The sequence below is a fragment of the Synchiropus splendidus genome, chromosome 16 (assembly GCF_027744825.2).
Source record: "Synchiropus splendidus isolate RoL2022-P1 chromosome 16, RoL_Sspl_1.0, whole genome shotgun sequence".
NCBI lineage: Eukaryota > Metazoa > Chordata > Actinopteri > Syngnathiformes > Callionymidae > Synchiropus > Synchiropus splendidus.
The window spans coordinates 14241392-14260710 of record NC_071349.1 but is presented as its reverse complement, the minus strand read 5'-3'; the positions used below and the strand labels follow the sequence as shown (position 1 = coordinate 14260710).

The 19319-nt window shown below is 45.1% G+C and overlaps 2 protein-coding genes across 4 annotated transcripts; both read left to right on the top strand.

Annotated features, from left to right (window-relative positions):
* Nucleotides 1–32: 32 nt before the first annotated feature.
* On the top strand, nucleotides 33–5704 carry golga5 (golgin A5). Of its 2 annotated transcripts, XM_053845316.1 has the most exons (13): nucleotides 33–212; nucleotides 739–1374; nucleotides 2170–2373; nucleotides 2432–2651; nucleotides 2730–2853; nucleotides 2940–3143; nucleotides 3232–3402; nucleotides 3559–3687; nucleotides 3921–4019; nucleotides 4086–4305; nucleotides 4690–4789; nucleotides 5101–5164; nucleotides 5232–5704. In XM_053845316.1, exons 2-13 carry the CDS (start codon nucleotides 747–749, stop codon nucleotides 5310–5312), a joined length of 2244 nt encoding a protein of 747 aa, XP_053701291.1. In that variant the 5' UTR covers nucleotides 33–212; nucleotides 739–746; the 3' UTR covers nucleotides 5313–5704. The 2 variants fall into 2 exon arrangements, with proteins under 2 accessions (XP_053701291.1, XP_053701292.1); XM_053845317.1 differs by lacking the exons at nucleotides 4690–4789; nucleotides 5101–5164; nucleotides 5232–5704 and adding an exon at nucleotides 4461–4681.
* A 746-nt stretch (nucleotides 5705–6450) lies between these two features.
* trip11 (thyroid hormone receptor interactor 11) lies at nucleotides 6451–19107 on the top strand. Of its 2 annotated transcripts, XM_053844599.1 has the most exons (21): nucleotides 6451–7018; nucleotides 8018–8094; nucleotides 8243–8353; nucleotides 8476–8778; nucleotides 8963–9031; nucleotides 9103–9265; nucleotides 9341–9664; nucleotides 9823–9863; nucleotides 9943–10041; nucleotides 10259–10453; nucleotides 10582–13593; nucleotides 13666–13806; nucleotides 13872–14065; nucleotides 14297–14460; nucleotides 14532–14635; nucleotides 14821–14920; nucleotides 15918–15999; nucleotides 16096–16210; nucleotides 16869–16985; nucleotides 17681–17807; nucleotides 17877–19105. In XM_053844599.1, the coding sequence occupies exons 1-21, from the start codon at nucleotides 6880–6882 to the stop codon at nucleotides 18077–18079; spliced, it is 5880 nt and encodes a 1959-aa protein (XP_053700574.1). In that variant the 5' UTR covers nucleotides 6451–6879; the 3' UTR covers nucleotides 18080–19105. The 2 variants fall into 2 exon arrangements, with proteins under 2 accessions (XP_053700574.1, XP_053700573.1); XM_053844598.1 differs by having other exon boundaries at nucleotides 17681–19107.
* The last annotated feature ends 212 nt before the right edge of the window (nucleotides 19108–19319 follow it).

Below are 19319 nucleotides of genomic sequence, written 5' to 3'. Positions count from 1 at the left end.
AGGCTTTGCTGCGGGCACACTGTTGTTGGGTCCTATACTCGGAAGCAGCTTCCTGGTCCACGTATTGAGAAGTTTACCTCCTGTTTTATGTGGCTGATAATGTTCGGGGATCGTGTTTATATCAAAAGCATGTTTGTACCTCGTTTTGCCGTATAACATCTGTGATATATAGCCGAGTCACATTTTCTGTCATTGGTGCGTCGCTGATAACGGTAAGTGGCAATCTTTCCCGAGCTAACCAGCTAATCTGTTAGCAATTTTGTGTTACATTATTTTGTGTTGCAGCTTCACACCGGTGGCGCTATCCCGTCATGTTAAGTCTTCAATGTAATTGTGTTGCGATGTTCATTTGAGTAAGCTAAACACGCTGCATACAAAGGATATTAAAGTCCTATTTTTCTTATTCTACAAGGAAAGACGTGTATCAGTAAGCTTGTATTCACCCGAAATCCCTTCCAAGATCATGTTCCATGTATGGTGTATTGATGCGATGCAAAAAAAATAAGCGTCGTTTTTTGTATTTCATACACATTACAGTCATAGTTAATTTCCTTCAAACGTTAAGGGAGAGTAGAGATCAAATCATAGCGTTTCACGTAGGCCTTCATTTTGTGAAGGAAAATGCATCCGAATCAGCTGATTTTGTTTCCTGTTTATATATTAAAAAATGCAATCACCCGATACTTGTCCTATAAATCTCATTTTGTTTTTTTCTTGTATTTGGGTTTCCCCAAATAGATTGCAAAATGTCTTGGTTTGCGGAGATTGCTGGGAAGGCTGAAGACTTCCTGAACAAAATGGATCAAGGAGCAGCCACTGCACTACACAACAATGAGACCAGATCATCATCGCGAATGTCATTCTACGAAGGTGATTCGGCTGCTACCCCAGAATACAACAGCCAAAAGTACACTGACGGCCCATCTACAGCATACCATGTCCCTGAACATTCTCGGAACACATCCAGCTACATCTCCGCAGCTGCGGGCAACATCAAGAAATCCAATGCGACTCTCATGGCTGGGACAGCTGGTGTCTCAAGTTCTCCCTCTGGTTCTTTGGCCAGTGCTCATAACCCAAAAGCTTCCACTGGCTTTGTGAGGCCCAAGAAGAGTGAGCAGGATGTGGACGACGATATGCTCTTTGACTTTTTAAACAGCTCCGAGCCCCCAACCGCCAGGAGAGACTCCAGACGTGACATATTAAAAGTGGCGCCGGTGGTGGAGTTGAAAAATCCAACGCCACCGCCGTCAACCAACCCTTCGGCGCCATCCACGCCTCCCTCAACACGAGGTGTTTCCAGAGCGTCCAGCTACAGCTCGCTGTCTGGTCATAGCAACAAAACACCGGACGAGAACTCTGCCAAGGACCAAGGTACTGCGCCACATATTACTGCGAAAAGTAGTAGTTATTATTATCATTTATTACTATAATACTATAATCTTGGCCCACAACATTGATGGCAGACCAATGGACAGTGAGGTATTTCAATTGATGGTGATTGCACTTTTGGAATTAAAATTGTTTGGTATTATTTTACATATTAAAAAGAAGTTGGATGTGTTTCATATTATGAATTGCATTATTATCACTAGAACTACATTAGAACCTAGATTAGAAGGGCCTGTTAAGTCTTTAAATCATCAAATAAAATAAAAGGTTTACACTTGTGACACACTGCTCGAATCCAACATTTGATTTTGTATCGTTGCAGGCAACTGTTTGTATATTCATGAACAAAGTCTAGTCTTGCTAAACTCTGTGATGAATCTACTGGGATCCAACGTTTGCTCATTATTGACTGAATTCTGTGTCATTATGCTAGTTAAAAATACTAAACAGCTTGACCGTTCCAATCAATGACATACAAGTGGCTTTATATTAAAAAACGTTGCAAGGAAGCCAAATCAAAGGTGCGTCACAATTGAGCGACACACACAAAGCCATCAAAGTTTCCTGCAGTATTGGTCTGCAATGTGGTCCAGTCTGTGCTGACAGACGGTTGATGCTAGCATGCTGACCACAGAATACTGCTTGGAGTCATCAAAGGCCTCATGTAGTGGTTGCAGGGCCGGCATTCCAAAACAATGATCTGCTGTGAGAGCATTTGAAGTATGTTCTTCTGCACAAACACCACATTGCTAAATGTATATTTCTGTCTTGTCATAGCTGCAACTGACACACCTGAGGGTTCAGACTCCGACATGGCTGTCCCCCCGGAGCCCGGCAGACAGGAGTCCCTCCGTGCAGAGGAGCCGCAGAGTCAGATCATGTCCAGTCTGCGTCTGGAGAACCAGCTCCTTCGCAGTGAAGTGGCTTCACTGAACCAGGAGATGGCTTCGGTGATACAGCGGGCTAAAGACATCCAGGACGGTGAGGCGATCCTCAAACATGGGCTGTGCTTGTTTTTCTGACCGAGTCTCCCTTGTAGAGTTAAACCACGCCCGGTTACGAGCTGACAGGTGGAACTCCGAGCAATCTCAGAGTGACAGAGCCATGAGGGAGTTGCGGTCGCAGGTTGATGACCTCACAGAGACCTTGTCCGCCAAAGACGGGCAACTTGCTGTTCTCAAAATAAGACTCGATGAGGCAGACCAGCTGCTGAAGTCACGCAGTGTGGCACTGGAAGAGGCACAGAAGGAGAAATCAAGGTGCTTTCCCTGTTGCTGTTAATTTAATGTAAATTTCCCTTGTGGGATGCTCATTCTCGCTTCGATTTCTGTGTTTAGAATGGTGCTTGACCACACTGAGGGCAGCAGTGTGCATTCACAAGCAATAGAGTCATTGCAGGAGAGGCTGCGAGAGGCCGAGCAGGCTGTTCGCAGGGGAGAGGACAGCTTTCGACAGATGCAGGTGCAAGAGATTTGTGGGGAAAAAGCAACAACATCTGAAGGCTCTCGTGGAGTAGAATTGTTTAAAAATGATGCGCTCTTTTCCAGAGTGAATTTTCAAGCCGTTTGTCCAAGTTGGAAGCTGAACGCCAGACACTAGCCGAGAATGTGACTGCAGCAGAAAGGCGAGCGACGGAGGAGAAGATCAAGACGGAGGAACTTCAGCAGCAACTGCGAGGAGCCAAAGCTGCGGCTGAGAACGCCAAGCAGGAGCTGCAGGACTACAAACACAAAGCGTCGCGAATATTACAAGTGAGATCGATTTAAATCAACAACTGATGAATGACCGTCCTGCCTCCTTACAGGTTAATCTCAATGTGTATGTTCTCCTTATAAACAGTCCAAAGAGAAGTTGATCAGCAGTCTGAAGGAGGGATCTGGCCTGGAAACGCTGGACGGCAGTGGGGCTATGGCGATGGAAATGGAGGAGCTGCGTCATGAGAAAGAGCTGCAGAAGGAGGAGATACAAAAACTGCAGGGACAAGTGCACACACTTCGATCTGAAATACAGGTGAGTGAATAGAAAGTTGCTGAATATATCATGAGGCTCCAGCCCAGGTAATTTAGCAGATATAAACTAATGTGCTTGAGGTGTGTATGCAGAGGATCAATAAGATTATGACCACTTGCTACTAGCTGTTCAGGTTGGACATTTTCTCTCTCCCAGGATTTGGAGACACAGGCTCTGACTGAGACGGAGGCGTGGCGTGAGCAGCAGGTCCAGCTGCAGGAGCAGCAGGCCTTACAGACCAGAGCCAAACAGGAGTTGGAAGCTGAGGTGGAGCGACACAAACAGGTATGTCCAGAAGAAATATATTCTCTTCTTTGAAATGTTTCTGTGGGAATTGATTTTAACAATTCTGATGATTCCATTATCAATACTGCTTAACAGTTTGGTTCCTTAGAGTAATTCTCTTAAAAATAGCAACAGAGAGACAAAGAGCTCCAGTTTTTTATAACGGAAGTCCATATTGGTCCTTGTGAACTGTTTAAAAACATCAGTGTGCATATATGTATATCCTTTAATAGGAGCTTCAGTATGTAGAGGAAGAGCATCATCGAGCCAAAACTACGTTGCAAAGCCGGCTAAAAGACAGAGAGGATGAAATCCAGAAGCTAAGAAACCAGGTGAGTCTACTGAAGCCTATTGGGACATGAGTTGGAGTTTAATATTTGAACTGTGCTCATCTCCAGTTGACCAATAAGACCCTGGGCAGCAGCAGCCAACTAGAGCTGGAGAATCGACTCCGCCAGCTGACGGAGACGCTGATTCAGAAACAGACCATGTTGGAAGCAATGGGAACAGAAAACAGCTCACTGGTGTTCCAGCTGGAGCGTCTGGAGCAGCAACTGAAGAGCACACAGGCGGGTCAGAGTGCACAGGCCATCAACATGAGCAATCTAGAGGGAGCAGGTAGGATTCTGCTTCTGTCACCACAATTTCCGCTGGAGTTATACAAGTTTGTCTTATCTTGTTTATTATCTGAGTACATTATTCATTTGCATTCTTTTTGTCTGCTTGCTGTTCTTCCTTTTTCTTCTTCTTTTCCTTCCGGCTTCTCCCTTCAGGGGTCGCCACAGCGGATCATCTTCCTCCATCTCACCCTGTCCTCTGCTTCCTCTTCTCTCCCCATGTCCTCCTTCACCACCTCCATCAATCTCCTCTTTGGCCTTCCTCTCCACCTTTTGCCTGGCAGTTACAACCTCAACATCTTCCTACCAAACTGTTCTTCCTTTTACTATTTCCTGATATTCACGTGCCAAATGTATAAACGCTCTCTGTGCTTTAAACTCACAGCAGCACGACAAAGAAACGCACCAGTTCTCTTCAGTGATCATGAAACTCCGGGGGTGTATGGCAAAGTACGCAAGGCTGCGAGCACAATCGATCGTTTCAGGTGAGTTTTCAAGCAAAGAATGACGTTAAGTAAAGAGCTATTCTGTCGCCCTCTACGGTTACTTAGTGTAATTACATCTGTACAAACGTATACTGCCTTTTGCCATGTTACAACACTTGCCACTAAGACTGCCTTTACATGTAAACACAGTTGCATAGGTGATATGTAATTAAAACTTTCACACTCATAAGCAGTTTTTTCTTTGTTTAAGACATTGTTTTTTTCTTCACAATCCACATCCAATGTGTTATTTCATTTGTGTTTTCCAACTCTGGAGTGTGGCTGCACAACTATTTTCTTTTTCTTTTCAGCATAAGATTAGGAATCTTCTTGAGGCGCTACCCGATAGCCAGAGTCTTCGTCATTGTGTACATAGTGAGTATGAACGTGAACATTCTGAAGGTGAATTCTTGATGACTTATGGATATACCTCTTTCCCCAGGCACTGCTGCACCTATGGGTCATGATTGTTCTGCTGACTTACACCCCAGAAATGCATCATGGTCATCCAGACGGAAGATAATTCGTTTTGAACAAGTTCTATTTATGCAAGAAGGGTGCATTTGGCTGACTGGTCTGGTTTTGCACACACATGCTGAGTTCAGAGTACTTCCTTGAAGGCCTGTAGCTATCATGTTTTAAGATATTACCGATAGTGTATTTATTGGTGATGGAAATATGGATTGGGGGTCTTGAATGGGCATCAAATTTATTCCTCTGCTCTAATGCTTTCAGACTTCCTCCAAGAGGTTGTATTTAACACTGTAAAGAAATTTTATTAAATGAGATATGAAGTAGTGTCTGTCTTTCATTGTTTTTACAATGTGGAATGGTGTGAATCCGCTTACTTTATCTGATCTTTACTGAAGAATGGCAGATCTGTTGTGTCAGTTACAGAGACTAAATAAATTGTATTTTTCAGTCTGTGTTGTATTGTTAAATATTTACATGTATTATACATTTGACTATGAGTATAAACTCATATGTGGAATAGTCAATTATTCTTGCTTAAGGTAAACATTTGCATTTATTGTCAATTCATTTTCACTTATTAGTAGAGTATTCTTTCCTCTGATACCAAACTGGGATATTATGTATACATCACCAACCCTTGTTAGGCTTCGTACCTCAAAAATGAAAAAAGAACACAACATTTAGAATTGTGCTTCTGCAAGCATAACATTGAAAAGGTATTAACATCTAGATTGTATAGATATAGATCTAAATTTGCATGCCAAAATAAAGCGTAATAATGATGTACTGATCAGTCTGGTGGTTTGCAGTTGTGTTTTAAATTATGAATATATGAAAATATGAAAGGATATTTTGCATCGTAGTTGATGTAATTTACTGATTTCAATATTAAACTACTACTGTTGCCTCGTAATGGAGGGAGCAGAACTTTTTTTTTGTTTTGCACTACTTAGAGTAATTTAAAATATCAAGATTTTATATGACTTGACCTTGTTGATAAAAGACATAGGAGGTCATACAATAAAAATTGATGTAGACTTCATCGTAAGAACATCCCACGTGTCTAAAGGATAATATAAATATATGTTTGCTTTCTCGTAAAAATTATTTTGAGTCAAACTTAACCGAGCCTGCCGCTGTTTCTCCTGCTACCCACAATGCACCGCGCCCCTGCTGTGTGTGTCCACGTCAAAGCTGACAGCAGCAGCAGCCATCGTCCCGCAGCTCAAGCCGACAATGGCTAACGTTGTCGAGGTGGCACTTTCTTCCAGCTACAGTGTTTGAAAACTACAGAAACCCCTTTAACCGAGACAGGCTCCGACTCAGGAAACCTGCTGAAGGTATTTGCTGGGCGACGGCGCAAGAATGAAGCTTTACTCGTGGTGAATACCTGCGGTACGAATCAGCTGTTATTAACCCGAACCGGCTCGGGGCTAAGTGACCGTCTCCCAGCCCAGAAGAGAGTTACTCGTCAAAGGCAACGCTCAAGCTGAAACATGCTTCATTTCGGCTAAGCTTTATGCCCGACTAACTTTACCTCGTGTATAGTTGAAGCTAGGCTAGCCCCTTAGCCTCTCTCTGTTTTTGTTGTTGTTTGTTTTTCACCGCCCGTAAACATGTCATCGTGGCTGGGAGGAATCGGCTCCGGCCTCGGACAGTCCCTGGGTCAGGTCGGGGGCAGCCTGTCGTCCTTCACGGGACAGATCTCAAACTTCACCAAAGATATGTTACTGGAAGGAGTGGAGGAAGTTGGAGGTAAGCTGCTGTGTACACACTTCTTACAGCGCATCGTCTCCAATCGTTCTGTGTCACATGTCATGTATGGAGCAAGATTTAAAAAAAAAAAGGTTTTGGATAGATGTCTGTCATGCTGTGGGGACCGACAGTGAACATGACACGTCTCTAACACAGTTCCCCGTGATACAAACATGCACATGAACCTCAAGACTGAATTAGAGTCACAAGCTTGTCTAAGAAGAAAACCCATGCAATTGACTTCACCGGCTTTATTTTCCTGAAACTATCTTTTTGCACTTTGTATCACACTATTTTATTGCACACAGTAATTCTTGGTTCCGTAAAATGAACCAATAACCATTAGAAAACAGGAGAACTTTGGCCTGTCATCTCCTACTCTCCACTCTCTGAAGAGGTACTTGAGCACTGTTGACACAACCTTTGTATTTATGCTGAGTTTGAGGTTCCTGCAGTTTTTGGTTTCTTGTCTTCAGCTCAATATTACTGACCTCTGTGTACTCATGACCGCTTGAGCACTGTGTAGGACTTTATTTTTCATTTATTAGCTTCTGAATAACAATAGTTTTTGCACTACTGCTTTGTCATTAGTTTATGATTCAGTCAAACATCATGTCTGAACAGACTTTGAAGTCACGGATGTCACACATTTCAGTTTATTTGTTTACTCATGTATGTCAATGAAGTGCCGTATTTGCTCTTTTTAAAATTCATTTACCTAATTTCCTTTTTTTTCCATCCTGCACACCACAATATTCTAAAGCTTTTCTGGTTTGTATGGTTGAAGGCCGCATATTCCACAGTGTAGTTCAGACAGGCCACGACCTCTATCATTTTCACTGTAGTTTTCTAGGAGTAAACATCCTCCATTTCAGTAAGAACCACTTAGGATTGGTCTTCTGTGGTTTCTCTATTATAGAGCTCTCATACACCTTGTCAGTAGTATTCCTGTGTCTGTTTGTGTCTATTGAAAGTGAGTGTTTCCTCATATAACTGCAGATCCTGCTACACAACTCCAGATGTCCAACTCTAAGCTGGAGGAAGTGGAGGCTTCATTTGCCACCCAAAAATCTGAGGTGATAATTTAATATCGTCGTGTAAACATTGAATCTGTGCTGTGAATAACTAATCTATTTTGTATGTCTATACATAATCCTGGGAACCATCAATGTGGGGGAGATAATTACATTTGGTTGTGACTGTTTTGGATGATTTTGTCTGCAGTACGAGAGATTAAAAAAGATCCATGCTGAACTAGAGGAGAAGCTGGAGGCAGCAGAGATTCAGATAAAGCGACAGTCAGCAGATTACAGAATTCTCCTGCAGCAGAAGGATGTAAGTATATTCTGTGTAGAAAGAGACTTTTAAACCTAAATCATTCATAAGAAATTCATAACAAATATTCACTATGTGTGAGTGGATTTATTCTGGATTCAATTTTGTTCGTCTTCGCCCAGGTGGAAATCAGCCACCTAAAAGCAAGACAAAGTGGCTTCCAGGAAGAGATACAGAAGCTGCAGCGCTCAGCGCAGGCGTCCTCTGTCGGCCCCGCTCTGTTACCAGTCACTACCTCAGCCTCAACCACTGCCTCTTCTTCCGCCTCCACTTTCCTGACACATTCTTCGGGGTCGCACCAGGGCTTCCACGGCGATGAGGTGGATCTCAGTGATGTCATCTGGTCGCAGCAGGAGATCAACCGGCTGTCGTCAGAAGTCCATCGTTTGGAGGTCGAGGTGGCGCACTGGAGGAGGATGTCAGAGGTGAGCAGAGGAATCCCTTGAGTTGGCTTGTGAATTACATTGTGGCTTTTTTATAGTTAGAACTTTTATAGAGTGAGTGTTAGATTCTTATCTAAATGTAATTCCAGTAGGTCGGTGAGTTTACAATAAATTTGAATTTAAACCTTATTTATTGTGAGTAAGTTGTTTGTTGCTCTTTGTTCAGGCCTCAGCGTCAGCAGGGAACGGAAATGGTGATCAGGGTGAGATTATGAAACTGCACAGAACAATCAAGGTGAGTTCTTGATCATCTGAAAGTGACTTCCTAAACAAAACCTTGTGATAATGGTCACGCCTCTGGAGCAGGATCTTCGAGAGCAGATGGGTCGTGAGGTGGACGAGCACCAGCACGAACTGGCTGCTCTGCAGGACGCCCAACGACAGAAGCTGGCCGACGTCACCCGGCGTCACAGAGAGGAGCTGGCAGAGTATGAGGAACGGATAGAGGAGCTTGAAGAACAGAGCCAGGGTTGGTTAACTTTTTGTTTCATTTACGCTGATTCTAGCTCTCAATTTTCACTTGCACTCACCCATTTCTCCACAGGGGGTGAAAAAGAAAGTTCTCAAGACAACACCAAGATACTTGAGCTCCAGAGAGCTGTGGATTCGCTGCAGAAAGCAGCAGAGCAGAAGGAGAAGGAGGTTTGTGAGCTGCAAGCCAGCCTGGAGGAGGCACTGAGAAAACAGACCTCACTGCAGCTGGAGAAGGAAGAGGCTCAGGTGGAAAACATCGGGCTTCTGGAGAATTACACTCGCCTTCAAACGTCAGTGGCTGAGCTCCAGACTCGGGTGCAAGAGCAGGAAGGCAAGGCAATGCAGAAGGCTCAGCTGGAACAGGAGATCCAAGCGTTAAAGAAAAATCTTGCAGGTGATCATTTTTGACATTTTCAACCATGCTGGTTTATGTCTGCATCCCCAAACTGCTCTTAAAGGCAATTGCAGATTTATCAAATATATGCTGGTTGTGTTTCCAAATATTTTAGTCATCCACCTGCTGTTGAAATTAAAACATCTTTTTTCTTTCAGCTGCTGAGGAACAAATTGAGCGTTTGAAGAATCCTGCAGAGGCAAGCATATGTTTCCATACCTTGCTTCTCAGTCCATTTCAGTTTGATTAATGACTTTTTTTTTGCCCGAAAAATCAAGGGAGAGCAGGGCGAGGAAGTCGAACATGCTGACATTTTAGAGCTGAACACCATCATCGGGTCCTTAAGACAAGAGAATGAGGCTTTGGAACAAGAAAAGGTTTGCTGCTCTAGTTTAACTTCAAGCATATTTTTGGGGCTTCTTCTTCCCCTGGCTATTTGGTACATGTATTCATAATATAAGCATTTGTTTTCTTCGACTAGCCATGTCAAATCTGCGTTCTTATATTGTATGTTTACAGCTTCACTTGTTGCAGTGCATTATGGGTTTACAACGGCTTATTCAAACCAATATTGACAAAGCCCTTTTTTGGTAGGTGGCGCTACAGGAGAAACTCAAAGCAGCAGAGGAGCCAATGGGAAATAGTGGAGAGGAGAATCTGGAGATGCTGAACTCACTGGAGACAGAGCTGAAAAAGAAAGCAGAAGCGTTGAGATCTTCTGAGGAGGAATGTCAAACCCTCATGGCAGACCTGGAGAAACTAGACATTCAGAATCAAGAAGCCACCCAGGTATCAGATTTTTGACGTGCCGTCCGTCTGCTGTTGTTTATCTGAGGGTGGAAGTGCTGCTTGTCCAGAGCTTCTATCCTGAAGTTACAAAAAACTTGAAATGACTTTATCCCTCTCCTTCTCACCAGCACATGATCTCAGTTCGGGAGCAACTTTCTGCTCAGCTTAAAGAGTCTGAAGCGGAGCTATTGAGAGTGACAGCAGAACACAATGCAACCAAAGAGGAGAAGAAGACCTTGGAGCACGAGCTGGAGAGCCAAAACGAGAAGTTAAGCCAGAGTGCATTCACCCTAAATGACCTGCATATGGCCAAACAGCAGTTAGAACGTAGAGTGCAAGAGCTGAAGGACGACCTCAGAGAGTCGCGGTCAAAAGCGAAGGAGGCGCAAAAGGAAGTTGTAACGCTGAAGAAGACCTTACAGGAACAGGAGGTTGATCTTTTGGCCACCAAGGAAGAGCTGAGTCAAAGTGGTGAGAGAAGTCATGAAGTGCAAAGTGTTGTTGATCAGCTCGCAAGCAAAGAGGCGGAGCTGACGGACCTCATGAGAGAATTAAATGAATCACGTGGTGCTAAAGAGAAACTTATTTCAGAGGAGTACGAGTTAAAGATGGAGAACCGGAAGTTGAAGGAGGGGCTTCAGGAAGCTCTGGAAAAAGTGGAGCAGCTAAGCAAGCAGATGAAGGAAAGTCAAGCAGTACTGAATAGAACAGTGAAGGAGAAGGAAACCCGCATCGAAGCTCTGAAGCTGGAGATCAGTCAACTTGATGGTGAGCTGAGACAGGCTGAGAATACCCAGTCAGAACAGGCAAAGCAGTATCAGCGCACGATAGATGAGTTGACCCGTGCACGATCGATGGATGCTTCGGCATTACAAACGGACCACGAGCGGGCCATCAAACTCAACCAGGAGAAGGACGCGACGATCGCTCAGCTGAGAAGAGAGATGGACCAACTGACATCTGACCACAAGGACACCAATGAAATGCTCTCCATGACTGTTGCAGGACAAAAACAACTGTCTGATTTGCTTCAGGAGAATGAAACGCTAATTGAGACGTTCAAGCGGAACGCAGCAGATATGCAGGTGGAGATGGACAACAGTGTTTCGGTCCTGACAAAGGAAGCTGAAACTCTGAGGCTGGCACTGGATGAGAAGGAGAAACAACTGAGCGGAATGAAGGAGGAGAACAGTCATTTGAAAGAAGAAATCGACCGGATCAAGGATCAGCAGAGCAGACCTCAGGCTCTTGCTGAGCCTCGGACTTTGGACCTCATCACAGAGCTGGAGACGGAGATCACCCAGCTGAAGTCCTCCAGCAGTCATCTTGAAGAGGAGGTCCAATCCCTGAGAAGAACCACGGAGGAGCAGAAGGCTTCGTTGCTTCTGGCGCAGCAGTCTTATCAAGTTCAGCAGAGCGAATTGGAGCAGGCTCAGGCTCGGTATCAGCAGACCACGCTCAACTACGACAGACTGATCCTTGCTCGGGACGAAGAGATCGCTCGGCTACAGCAAAGCATCCGTGCCGATTCCCCTACAGTGGAGGGTGACGTGATTCTTCAGGAAGAGAAGACACAGTCCATGAACCAGGAGAATGGCAACGAGAAGCATGACCTGTCAAAGGCGGAGATTGAGAAGCTAGTGAAGGGCATGAAGGAGAAGGAAACTGAAATTAGTCAACTGAATGAGAAGAACTTGTCGCTCACAGAGCAGCTGGATCAGATGGTGGTGACGCGGGATGAGGTGGGCAAGCTTTCCCAGATGATCATGCAGAAGGATCTGGAGATACAGGCACTTCATGCCAGAGTCTCTTTGGGAGGAGGCAACAGTCAGGATGTGCTTTTCCTCCAGCAGCAGTTGCAGGCGTACGCCGTGGAGCGAGAGCAAGTGCTGGCTGTGCTCAACGAGAAAGCCCGCGAGAACAGCCAACTTAGGTCCGACTATCAACGGCTCATCGACATCATGGCAGGGAAGGAAGCCGCTTTGGTGAAGCTGCAGCAGGAGAACCAGCGACTCTCAAACATGAGCGACCCGTCAGGAAGTCAGGAGATGTTCAAGGAGACCATTCAGAACCTCTCCAGAATCATTAGAGAGAAAGATATCGAGATTGACGCGCTGACCCAGAAATGCCAAACTCTGGTGACGGTCCTGCAGGCATCCGGCGGGGACTCCGGATCCGGGTCCGGCGGCGTCAGCAGCAACCAGTTTGAGGAGCTGCTGCAAGAAAGGGACACGCTGAAGCAGCAGGTGAAGAAGATGGAGGAGTGGAAGCAGCAGGTGATCACCACCGTCAAGAACATGCAGCACGAGTCGGCACAGCTGCAGGAAGAGCTGCTGAAGCTGCAGGGTCAGGTCTGTGCCGACAGCGACTGCAGCTCCAAGCTCAGTGTCGACTACTCCAAGCTGATTCAGAGCTACGAGCAGAAGGAGAGGAGGTTGGGAAGCCTAAGTCAGGAGCTTGCTCAGGTGCAGCAAACCATCACCCAGCTGAGCAGCACGAAGGAGGTCCTGCTGGGTAAACTGGATCATGCTCAGACTTCAGAGGCTGTAACTGCTCACACAGCTGAGACTCTTTTTGCTGCTGAAGCTCAGAGCACCGTGCAAGCCTTGCCTGTTGAGGCCCTCAAACTGCAGGAAGAGCTTGTGTCTGTAAGAACACAGCTAACTGAGAAGGAGAGTGTGATTCGGACTCTCCAAGAGAACAACCACCGGCTCTCCAACTCGGCTTCTGCATCTGAGAGCGAGCAGAGAACTCAAGCCGCTGAGGCCCAGCAGGTCAGGGACCGACTGGAGGCGCTGCAGCGCTCCGTCAGGGAGAAGGACCTGCTCATCAAAACCAAAGGAGACCAACTCACCCAGATCAGTGAGACGCTGAGGAACCGCGAGAATGACAACGAGGTGCTCAAGCAAGCCGTGACCAACCTGAAAGAGAGGGCTCTTATTCTGGAGGTGGATGCTAAGAAGCTGAAGGAGGAGAACGAGCTGGTAGTGGTCCGGTCCAGGGAGAAGGAGTCCGAGTTCAGAGCCCTGCAGGAGACCAACATGCAGGTGTCGCTCCTGCTCCGGGAGAAGGAGTTTGCGTTGAGCGCCATGAGTGACAAAGCAGCGACGGTGGAGATGATGCTGAAAAGCAAAGAGCAGGTGAGTTCAGATGTTTTCTCCATCGCTCAGATGTAAACAGCTTTAACAAGAAGTCTCGATGATGCGACGCAGGGCAAGTCCAGTGAGCTCAACCAGCTCCTGAATGAAATCAAGTCCATGCAGGAAAAAGCAGTGGCGTTCCAGCAGGAGAGGGATCAAGTGATGATGGCGCTAAAGCAGAAACAGATGGAGACGACCGCACTGCAAACGGAGGTGTCTTTCATATTCCATTTTCTGGCTTTTAAACCAGACTTGCTAATGACTTTCTTGTTCTGCAGCTCCAGCACACGAAAGACAAAGAGCAGCGGCTCAAGTTGGAGCTGGAGAGGCTCCGGAATCACTTGCTGGAAGTGGAGGATGTTTACACACGGGAAGCTCTCGCTGCAGAGGACCGGGAGACCGATCTGCGCAAGAAGGTGTCACTATTAGGCGAGCGGCTAGCTACATCCTCGAGTGCTGTGGAGAGTGCCAGGTGGGTTGGAAGTGACCTGTTTAAATAGTTTGATTTATGCCAGCTAACTTGGATATTTCTAATTTCAAGATTTTGTATCTCATCTTTGGTGATCATAGCAACAGCAATTAATGTAATTAACAGTAAGTAAAGGAGAGGAAGTTTTTCTTCATGCTTAATATCACCAACGCCATGACTATTGCTGTCAATAATATTAATTTATTCTTGCAAATGTGTGTCTTTGTTGTGCAGCCAGCAGGCCAACATGCAAGTGGAGTCCCTGCAGGAGCAGCTGAGCGGCGCCGTCAAACAACGGGATGAAGCTCTCACCCAACTCCGGGTTTCCCAGGAGCAGGTCAACCAATATGCAGTTTCACTTTCCAACCTGCAGATGGTGCTAGAGCAATTTCAGCAAGGCATGTCATCTCACTTGTTTATAGTAAGTCTCCTTATTGTTTTTGGCTCATTCGAAGCTCTCTGATTACAGAGGAAAAAGCCATGTACACGGCAGAACTGGAGAAGCTTAAGAAGGAGGTGCAGGACTGGAGAAGGAAAGCTCAGAAGCTGGGGGACCAAGTGTCTGCACTGCAGGTCTGAACCAACAGTAATATCGAAGCTCAGTGTTCTGCTCTTGTCATGACTGGGTTGGCCATCTAATCTAGCAAATAGTGATACTCTTGCCACATTAGGGCAAGTATATGATATAGTTTTTTGAGATATCTATGTACTAAAACGTATGGTTTCCTTTGTTAATCTGCTTGACTGTATTTTATCAGTTAAACCTGGATGAAGCCAATGCTGCGCTTGACTCGGCCTCCAGACTTACTGATCAGCTTGATCTGAAGGAGGAGCAGCTGGAAGAACTCAAAAAACAAGGTGAGCTTCACAGACAGAAATAAAGAACAAAATGGAGCTCCTGGCAAAGAATCACTGCTCAAGTTCATTCAGCTGTATGTATAAAAACACTTATCGTGTCGCTGGCCATGACAGGTTTCACAGTTTTTGCCATATGGCAGTACACATCGTCATTTGTCTTGATGGTGCTGGCATTTTCCTGAGCCTTTTCAATTGATTATTTTCCAAAATGTCAAAGAAAACTTGTGGATTTATTGGAGGTGTGACAACAGCTACGTCCCTGGTGTGTTTCCCTGACGGCACTGGAGACTGTGGACGTTTGTGCGCGACTTCTTTTCCATTACCCTTTCTAACATTGTTTTGTTTAGCTTGAACTTTGCTGTATTTAAGTTTTAGGTCTTTCTGCCATTTTTTACAGTTCAGATGTAACTATTGACTCCAGTTTCCACCCATTTGTTCCATATTTATTTTGCTGAAGGTTTTCCATCCTCACTCTTAAGTCTCTTCCTTGGTCTTCCGGTATGTTTGCTTTTACAACCTTTCCGGCGTGTTGGTCCAGGTTTTTAGGCACAGATGATGACTTATATGGAAACCTTACCTTTTCTGACTTGCTTTGTTTCAAATCTCTGGAGTTGGAGCGTGTCATGTCATTCCTCTCGTTGCTGCGGCTCTGCAAAGTGTGAGCACTACTTACAGGTGTCCCTTTTGAAATCTAAAACTGATTCCCCCTCAGAATTGAGTGATTCCATATTTTCTTTCCAAACTAAACTGGCCACTTTCCCTCTTTGTTTTGCTTTCCTGTTACTTGTCTTCAAGCCAAAAAGGTCCCATTTAAATTGCATAGGTTCTGTGGCATGTCTGTGAACAACTTTTTTTCCATCTGTAACACTTGCACTTCCACTGCACTGCATACCTCTTCAACCGTCATCATTTGTTTACACCGTTTTATTTTCTCCAATATATTTTTCACCCATTAATCTTTCTAACAATCCTCTCTTTGTTGTGTCTTCGTTTATAGTTGATGTGAGACAAGAGATGTTGGAAGAAGCACAAAGGAAACTGATGAACCTTCTAAACAGCACAGAGGGGAAGATTGACAAGTGAGTCTTTACACCAGCTGCGAAAATCAACCTCATAAAGCAACTGTCCATCAAGGAGAAGGCTGGGATTTTACATTTGAAATGTGACCCCTCTAGAGTCTTGATGCGGAATCTCTTCCTGGGATACTTCCACACACCCAAGACTAAGCGATCTGATGTGCTGAGGCTCATGGGAAGTGTTCTGGGACTTAGCAGAGAGGACGTTGACAAGGTGAGACACTCCCTTTAAACCATTACTGTCTCTTGTGAGACGAAGGAATTTGTTGGCTCATAATCGTTTTAGGCCTGTAAACCTCTCACTTATAGTTGTTTACCTCATTCTCCTAGTCAGTATGTTGTTGTGGGTCACTGGTGGCTGAACTGAGGCTAAACTTATCTGTGTTTACATTTCTGTCAGCCTGACTTTTCAGATAAAAGAGGTATCTGCTGCCAGAGTAAACACCTGGTGTTTTGGTTGTAGATTCTGCTGTGTATCTGTGTCACTCTGACCACGGCACAGCCAGTTGAAGTGAAAACTCCCACCTGGCATTTACTAACTTTGATCCATGATTCCGCAATGTACTACAGTTGAAGAGGAGCCGACTGTGATTGGGTCGTTGCTGTGTCTCTGTGGAGCAATTTTATTTGTGTCTGAGGTTTTTCCATCGGTTCTTCATCCACTTCATGTTTAAATTTTCCCCTGCTCTGGTGTTTACAGCTGCCAACTGTTCCACAAAAGCAGCTGCTTTAGACAGACATGGGCTGTTTGGAGCTCGCTCTGTAAAACCAGTGAGATTACACGTGTGGTCCGTTCAGCTGCTGTCGGCTGTGAGTGAGGAAGCTGCTCCCGAAGGGTCTCTAACTGAGGTGTTATCTCTTTGTGCTTGCAGATGTTGGAGGAGGACCGAATGCATGGTGTTACGGGTTGGGTATCAAGCTGGTTGGGAGGCAGAGGATCTCAGAGCAACTCACCCGACAGGCCGACAAGCATCCAATCCATCAACTCGGTGAGAAGTAGACCGAAAATTAAAAGGAAGGAGTTGCAAACGTTTGTTTTGAATTCATGACTTGTGCCAGAGGTGATTTGTGTGTCATCCAGTATTTTCTGACCCCCGTGGACCATACTGATAAAGGTATAAAGCAGATGCCATTTTCAAACAGTATCTGAAAATATTGCTATATATTGTCTTCAACAAACCTTTAGTAAATGCTGGTCATACGTCCATCACAACAACAACATCTGCACTCAGCGTTATCATGGAAATTCAGTGTCAATTCCACACCTGGCCAGTAGGGGCGCTGTGCATGTGAGTTGCGTTTAATTGTTGGAAGCCGTGTATAACCATTGTCAAACTTAAACTCATTAAAAACAATAACAAGTAGGCTTCCATGTGCAACTAAAACAAGTGACCGTTGGAGAATCTGGCGGACTTACGTTCATGTGTTGATACACCCGGGCGAAGTGGGCTGCACTGCTTTCTGTAGTTGTCATCTACAAACAGTTAGAACAAATCTTAGCAAAGAGAAATCACCTGTCAATCAAATAAACATCTCACTTCACATTAACTGCTGTTGAGTGTGAAGGTGGATCACCCCAACTAGCAGTGACCTTCGGCTGGTGATAAATCTGCATTGAGATCAGCAACTGTCGTGGTAGACTAGTATAAACAAGAGGTGATTCCGTTGTTCCCTCGTGTGACAGTCGTTCTCAGAGATGTTCGTGAAGTTCCTGGAGGTGGAGTCGTCTCCAGCGATGCCTGCTCCAAAGCTTCCAGTCCTGGACATTAAACCCCTGAGTGCAGCTTCACACAGGCGGACGGGCAGCGGAGGTAAACCACCGGAGGAGCAAGAGCCAAGTGGATCAGAGCTTTATGGTTTCCTTTCCTCTTTCATCACAGGAGAGAAGAGGACCGGAGAACCCAACCCCTTCATGGTGACCCGCTCCACCACTGTGCCGCTCCTTGTCAACCCAGGCTCCGGCACCTCTGGAGGTCACTTGCTGATGAAGCCAATCTCGGACTCTCTCCCCACCTTCACTCCAGTGCCAGTCTCCGCTGAAGCCAGTGGTGGTGCAGTGCTCAAAGACTTGTTGAAACAGTGAGGGGGAAACGTGCTGTGTCTCCTCTGACTTCTGCAGAGGGGAGTTTGACTTTGCATTATTTATCTATGCACATATAAGGCTTTATAGTGAACCTACTTTGTGGGTGTTTTTACATCCACCATCTTTCAAGTGACCTCTCACCTCTTTGAGTCAAACATTTCTACTTTCAGCAAATGTTTGTCTCCCCTTCAGACTCTTCATTCATCGGCGTCTGTCTGGTCAAACATCTGTTTAAAACATTGCTTCCCCAGACAGACGGTGACACGCAGTAACATGTAATTATGAACTGCTGACTGATCAGTCTCTTCCTCAGAAGCCCTCTTCTTCCCTGTACAGTTTACTGTCATTTTTTTTTTCACTTTCGCCTAAGTGTGAGTGTGCGATTGGTTTAGAGTTTGGTAAAAAGTATTCACTTCTATTGGGATTCAGAAGTAGTGTTTTGGGAAGAATTCAGTGTAAACCTTTTGGTCAGGGGATGTTTCCTATTCCAAAGAGCCAGTTCAGAATCACTCGCACTTTTCTGTCCTTTTTTGAGCTCTCTACATTCGGGCTTTGCATTTTATATTTTTTTATTCAGGTCAAATCAATCATTCCCCCCTCCAACCCTCCCTCAAACAAGATTTTATTACTTCCATATTTTAATAATGAGTCTCAAGCCTCTCATACATTCAATTAAACTCCACTTTTCCCCTCTAAATTCCAAACACGCTTCTCATTCTTTAAGTTACAGCGCCTACACGGAGCCACGTCCACTGCCATGCCGGGGTTCTCTGGTTAAGTGCCTATTTTGGGGTTAATTCGTTGTAAAATTTTGATTGTACATGTTCATATAGTTAAATATATATTTAAAAGAAAAATGTAATTTTCTCATGACCGGAGCTGACCAGCAGGGTCTGAGTACTTGTGTAAATACTAGTTATGTACTTCCTTCCCCACTGATGGAATGTTAATGGGTTGAATCGAATAAACTGTAAAATATTTTGACAATTCTCGGTTGTTGAACTTGGGAGTTCCATCCCTGAGGTTAGTGGCACTAATAAAATTTCCAATTAAATAAAAGGACTGTGACCTTGACCAGCGTTTCTCTCTTCATGTGAGCCAGATGTGGCTACTAGACTCTTTTCCTTGGCTGCCCCAGATGTGCAGCGTCACACACAGGATTCGGGAGGAGTGGAAATGGACACCCTCCGCGGGTCTCTGGAGCCCACTCTGCTTCACGGCAGTGCTGGAAGAGCAGCTT